Source organism: Nicotiana tomentosiformis, chromosome 12 (genome assembly GCF_000390325.3).
Source record: "Nicotiana tomentosiformis chromosome 12, ASM39032v3, whole genome shotgun sequence".
Taxonomy (NCBI): Eukaryota; Viridiplantae; Streptophyta; class Magnoliopsida; order Solanales; family Solanaceae; genus Nicotiana; species Nicotiana tomentosiformis.
The window spans coordinates 2,442,679-2,448,627 of NC_090823.1; the positions used below are offsets into that span (position 1 = coordinate 2,442,679).

General features: G+C 41.8%; 2 protein-coding genes across 2 annotated transcripts; both read left to right on the forward strand.

The window, feature by feature from the left end:
• The first annotated feature begins 495 nt into the window (after positions 1-495).
• On the forward strand, positions 496-996 carry LOC104095564 (uncharacterized). The gene has a single exon (XM_009601716.2). The coding sequence runs from the start codon at positions 496-498 to the stop codon at positions 994-996; it is 501 nt and encodes a 166-aa protein (XP_009600011.2).
• Positions 997-1,131: 135 nt separating this feature from the next.
• LOC138903661 (uncharacterized) lies at positions 1,132-1,599 on the forward strand. Its single transcript, XM_070192102.1, has one exon. It carries the CDS (start codon positions 1,132-1,134, stop codon positions 1,597-1,599), a length of 468 nt encoding a protein of 155 aa, XP_070048203.1.
• Positions 1,600-5,949: the final 4,350 nt, after the last annotated feature.

A 5,949-nucleotide genomic window follows, 5' to 3' on the forward strand; every position in this document is an offset into this window, starting at 1 on the left:
CATATTAGTTTGTAGTAGTTTAATCACCGTATTAATGTGCCTGTAGTTGCATCTTGTCTTCTTCTAGTTTGGTTTGTTGCCTAGTATGTGTTAGTGATTTCCTCGCAGTCTGATGTAGGTGTAGTGGATGTGGTCAGGGATGGTCGAGTGAGGTCATGTCCTCGGGGGAATTGGGGGGTGGGGCAGGGGTTAGGGGGTGGGTTGGGAAGTAAGGGAGGTAAGGGGAATAAGGGTGCATGTAGGTTGAGAATTGAGCCATAGAACATAGGTACATTGACGGGTAAGTCTATAGAGCTGGCGAAGATCCTTTAGAGGAGGAGGGTCAATATAGTATGCGTCCAGGAGACTAGGTGGGTAGGGTCGAGCGCGAGGGATGCAGACGGTTATAAGCTTTGGTACTCAGGAGTTCGGAAGGGTAAGAATGGAGTGGGTATCTTGGTGGATGGGGATCTTAAAGAGTCTGTGGTTGAGGTTAAACAGGTGAATGATAGATTGATGGCTATTAATTTGGTGGTTGGAGAGTGCACCATTAACTTCATTAGCGCTTACGCGCCGCACGCGGGCCTGGATGAGAAGGTTAAACGGCGTTTCTGGGAGGGGTTAGATGAGATTGTGCGCCGGGTTCCACCTGATGAGAGGTTATTCATAGGAGGGGATTTCAGTGGTCATATCGGGTCGACCGCTGGGGGCTATGGTGAGGTTCATGGAGGCTTCAGTTTTGGGGAGAGGAACGGAGGAGGTACTTTGATGTTGGACTTTGCTAAGGCATTTGGGTTGGTGATTGCGAACTCTAGCTTTCCGAAGAGGGAAGAGCATTTGGTGACTTTTCAAAACACGGTGGCGAAGACTCAGATTGACTATCTCCTTCTCAGAAAGTGTGACAGAGGGTTTTGTAAGGATTCCAAGGTTATTTCGAGTGATATACTCGCGACGCAACATAGGCTCTTAGTGATGGACATTGGTATTATGTTAAAGAGGAGGAAAAGGTCTATCTAAGGACGACCAAGAATTAGGTGGGGAGTCTTGACTAAGGATAAAGCCCAGGAGTTGGAGGGGCGGTTGTCGGCTATGGGAGCCTGGAGGAGTAGTGGGGACACGAGCACTATGTGGTCGACGATAATAGACTGTATAATGGAGGTTGCGAGAGAGGTGTTAGGGGTCTCGGCGGGCGTCTCTAGAGGACACAAAGGAGACTGGTGGTGGAATGAAGTGCTCCAAGGTAAAGTGGAAGCGAAGAAGGCGGCGTACCTGAAGTTAGTAGGGAGCATAAGTGAGGAGGAGAGGCGAGCCTGCATGGAGAGGTATAAGGTAGCTAGGAAGGTAGCTAAGCTGGCGGTCACAGAGGCTAATACTGCGGCTTATGGTCGTATGTACAAGGAACTAGGGGAGAAAGGCGGGGAGAAGAAGTTATTCCGGCTGGCCAAGATGAGAGAGAGGAAGGCTCGGGATTTGGACCAAGTGAGATGCATCAAGGATGAAGATGGTAGAGTATTGATGGAAGATTCCAAGATTCAGAGGAGAAGGCAGACTTACTTTGATAAACTTCTTAATGAAGAAGGGGATCGAGATATTGTGCTAGGTGAGTTGGAGCATCCCTAGAGTCACCGTTTAGGAGGTCATGAGAGCTATGGGTAAGATGAGCAGGGGCAGAGCGAGCGGGCCGGACGAAATTTCGGTTGATTTTGGAAGTGTGTGGTTAGAGAAGGCTTGAAGTGGCTGACTGGGCTGTTTAATGTTATTTTTAGGATGAAGAGGATGCCAGATGAGTGGAGGTGGAGTACAATGGTTCTTTTGTATAAGAACAAAGGTGATATCTAGAGTTGTAACAATTATAGGGGTAACAAATTACTGAGCCAAACCATGAAGGTTTGGGAGAGGGTGGTTGAAGCAAGGGTGAGGAGGTCAGTGTCTATATCTGACAACCAGTTTGGGTTCATGCCGGGTCATTCTACTACAGAAGCTATACATCTTATTAGGAGACCGGTGGAACAATATAGGGAGAGGAAGAAGGATCTGCACATGGTGTTTATTGATATGGAGAAAGCGTATGACAAGGTTCCTAGAGAAGTTCTCTGGAGATGCCTGGAGGCTAAAGGAGTGACGACCCGACTTGTCATTTTTAGAATTTACACCATGTTCAGTGACTTAAGGTCTCGAGCATCCTCGCAATATGTATTATGACCTGTGTGTGTGGTCGAGTTTGATTTACGGATGATTCGGAGTAATTTGGGACACTTAGTCCCTAAGACGGAAGCTTAAGTCTTAGGATTTTGACCGTAGTTAGAACTATATGAAGACGGCTCCGGAATGGAGTTCCGTCGGTTCCGTTAGCTCCGTTGGGTGATTTTGGACTTAAGAGCATGTCCGGACTGTGAATCTGAGGTCTGTAGCCAATTTAGGCGTGAAATGGCGAAAGTCGAATTTTTGGAGAATTGAACCGGAAGTGGACTTTTTGATATCGGGGTCAGAATCCGATTCCGTAAGTTGGAGTAGGTCCATATTGTCAATTATGACTTGTGTGCAAAATTTGAAGTCATTCTAGATTGATTTGATGTGTTTTGGCACAAGTTATAGAATTTGAAAGTTCAAAGTTCATAGATTTTGATTTGGGGTGCGATTCTTCATTTTGATGTTGTTTGAGATGATTTGAGAATCCGACTAAGTTCGTATAATGTTTTAGGACTTGTTGGTGTATTTGGTTGAGGTCCCGGGGGCCTCGGGTGAGTTTCAGGGTGGTTTCGAATCATTTCGGGCTGTTTCAGAACTACTATATCTGGTATCTGACTTCCTTCTTCGCGAACGCAAAGAGAGCCACGCGAACGTGAAGAGGAGTTTTGAGGCTGTTGGGATTTGGCCTTCGTGAACGCGAAGGAGGGCTCCCGAATGCGAAGGTATGCCTGAAGAACCAACGCGAACGCGGGGGGCCAGTCGCGAACGCGTAGAAGGAAGGAGGGGACTGAGCTGGGAGTCATCAGCCTTCGCGAACGCGAAGCTTCAATTGCGAACGCGAAGCAGTAGGACTTGAGTGCATCGCAAACGCGAGAGCTTGAACGCGAATGCGAACGCGATGATATGCATGGCAGGCCTTCGCGAATGCGACGCTCGTAATGCGAACGCGAAGAAGAATTTGAGGCAGCGAGTTTTTGGCCTTCGCAAATGCGAGATAGAGGTCGCGAACGCGAAGAAGGCCTACTGGGCAGAATTAAAAGTCCCAAAAATGGGGGTTTGAGTTCATAACTCAAAATCTAATTGGGAGTTCGGTAGAAGGCGAGTTTTGGAGAGATTCTTGCGTGGGTGTTCGGGGTAAGTGATTCTTATTCAGTTTTGATTAATTTCCATGATTATGTATTTGAATCCATCATTTAATTCTGATTTAATAGAGAAAAATCTTCCAAAAAGCGAAAATTTAAGATTTGGAAGTCGAGTTGTTATTGGAATTCGATAAAATTGGTATGGTTGAACTCGTATCGGAATGGGTGTTTGGATTTCATGAAATTATATCAAGTTCCGAGGGGCGGGCCCTGCGTTGACTTTTGTTGACCTTTTGGAATAAATTTTTAAGTCGACGTATTATTATCCGGAATTGTTTCCGATGAATTTTAATGAAGTTATACAATTAATTTGGATAGATTTGAGCTGTCCGGAGGACAATTCAAGCAAGAAGGCTATTTTGGAATATCAGCCTAACTTCAAAAAGGTAAGTGTCTTGCTTAACCTCGAGTGGGGGAATTACCCCTTAGGCATTGAGTCTTATGTGCCATTTGTGAAATATGAAAAGCCGTGTACGCGAGGTGACGAGTACGTACTCGGGCTTATACGTGCAAAATTTATTGAATTAAAGTCTTAGGCATTATTGTGTAGTAAATTGAGAAATTATGGAAAAATATTAAATCATCTGTTTGCCATGCCTAAATCCTTATTGCTGAATTTGTTTTTATATGATAATTTGATGTGATTGTTACTTGAAATATTTATGAAATTTCGTGAGTATTGTTGGTTTAATATTTATTGAAAATTAATTCCAATATGAATTTTCTTATGCAAATAATTAATTTAAGTGAGCTTAAGAATAAGTGTTAATATAATTATCTAAATTTGCATTAATAAAGGTTTTGCTTTATGCTGAGTAATTTCTATCTCTGTTGATTGTTTTTGGGTGTTATATACATTGTGTGGAGCCTTGGGCTATTTGTTGTAAAATTAATTGATTTTGTTATATCTTTGGAATTTGGTTGTGGCCATTGGGCAAATTGTGATATGAATTGATTTTATTATATTGTCGTGTTAATTTTCCGTGTAAATTATTATGTTGTGTGAGTTATTATTTTGGGGAGATAAGGGTGGCATTTCACCGTTGATATTATGTGGGTATAAGGGTGGCATTTCACTGTTGTTGTGTTTGTTGGAATATTGTCTGGACGGAACGATAAAGGTGGCTATGGGAGCGATAAGGGTCGCTATTGATATTGTCTTGGCGGAGCGATAAGGGTGGCTACGGGAGAGATAAGGGTGGCAATAGGAGCGATAAGGGTGACTATTGATACTGTCCGGGCAGAGCGATAAGGGTGGCTATAGGAGTGATAAGGGTGGCAATAGGAGCGATAAGGATGGCTATTGTCAGGGACGATATGTGATGATGTGGGTTGTGGTGTTGAAAATTTTCATGTGATGTTGTGATTTTCTTGTGTTTATTTCTATTCCTTGTACAATTTGTCTTGTTGTTGGTAAATTGATAACAATCTTATTTATGTTGAAATTGAGAGCCTGTGGCTATTGCAAGGCGGATTATAAAATAAAATGTGGGCACGAGGTGCCGTGAGTAAATAATGAGGATATTTGGGACGTGAATTGTCCGTGCAGTTGTGATATGAAATGAGGGCATGAGGTACCGGAGAAATTTGATGATTTAATTATGGGCACGAGGTGCCGTGAAAATATGAAAATGGGTTGAGACCCATGTTTACGAAAAATATGAAAATGGGCTGACACCCGTATTTTTATGATTATGAAATGAGGTGTCACATTGTGACTTTTTAATTGGAAGAATTATATTCAAAATATTTATTTGGAAGTATTTTTACTTAGAAAGTATTGTATTTGAAAGATATTTATTTGAGGAAATTATATTTGAAAAGATTTATTGAAAGAATTATATTTGAAAAATAATTATTTGAGAAAATTATATTTGAAAAAAAGTTTTATTCGTAAGAATTATATGTGAAAGATATTTAATTGAAGAACTTGATTTAACTGGGTATAATTGTATTTATTAATTCTTGAGCGATATTAAATGGTGATTTTATTATCTTACCGTGCATATCATTGGTTTTTAATGTTGCCTTGATGTTATTTGTTTTCTATTTTTTTTTGTATATTATATTGCACATTTTATTAGACTAGTGAGTGTCTTGACTGTACCTCGTCTCTACTCCATTGAGGTTAGTCTTGATACTTACTTGGTACCGACCGTGGTGTACTCATACTACACTTCTGAACATTTTTATGCAGAGCCAAGTATTGGAGATATCGGACTTGAGCAGAGTTAAAGCGGGATCGTAAGGATTCAAGGTAGAGCTGCTTAGTCGTCGCAGTCCCTTGGAGTCTTTTTATTTCATCGTACTGTTAATTTGTAATCAAATAGTATTGTATATTCGGTCCTCGTGATCATTCCATGTATTCAGTTAGAGTTCGTGACTCAGTACTACCATTCTTGGGTGGTAGTTGTATTCATACTTGTTTCCGATGTCAGTTTTGATTACTTATTTAATTTTAAAAAAATAGCTTCAAAATGTAATTGAAATCAGCTTGCCTAAGTCTTAGAGACTAGGTGCCATCACGACGCCTGTGGCGGGATTTTGGGTCGTGACAAAAGGTGTGTCGGTTGCCTACATTAGGGAGATTAAGGACATGTATGATGGGGTTAAGACTCGGGGTAGGACAGTAGGAGGC

Bases quoted from the DNA above. Each gene is read 5' to 3' on its own strand.
- LOC138903661 (XM_070192102.1), top strand. From the start codon at position 1,132: ATGGAGGTTGCGAGAGAGGTGTTAGGGGTCTCGGCGGGCGTCTCTAGA.
- LOC104095564 (XM_009601716.2), top strand. From the start codon at position 496: ATGGCTATTAATTTGGTGGTTGGAGAGTGCACCATTAACTTCATTAGC.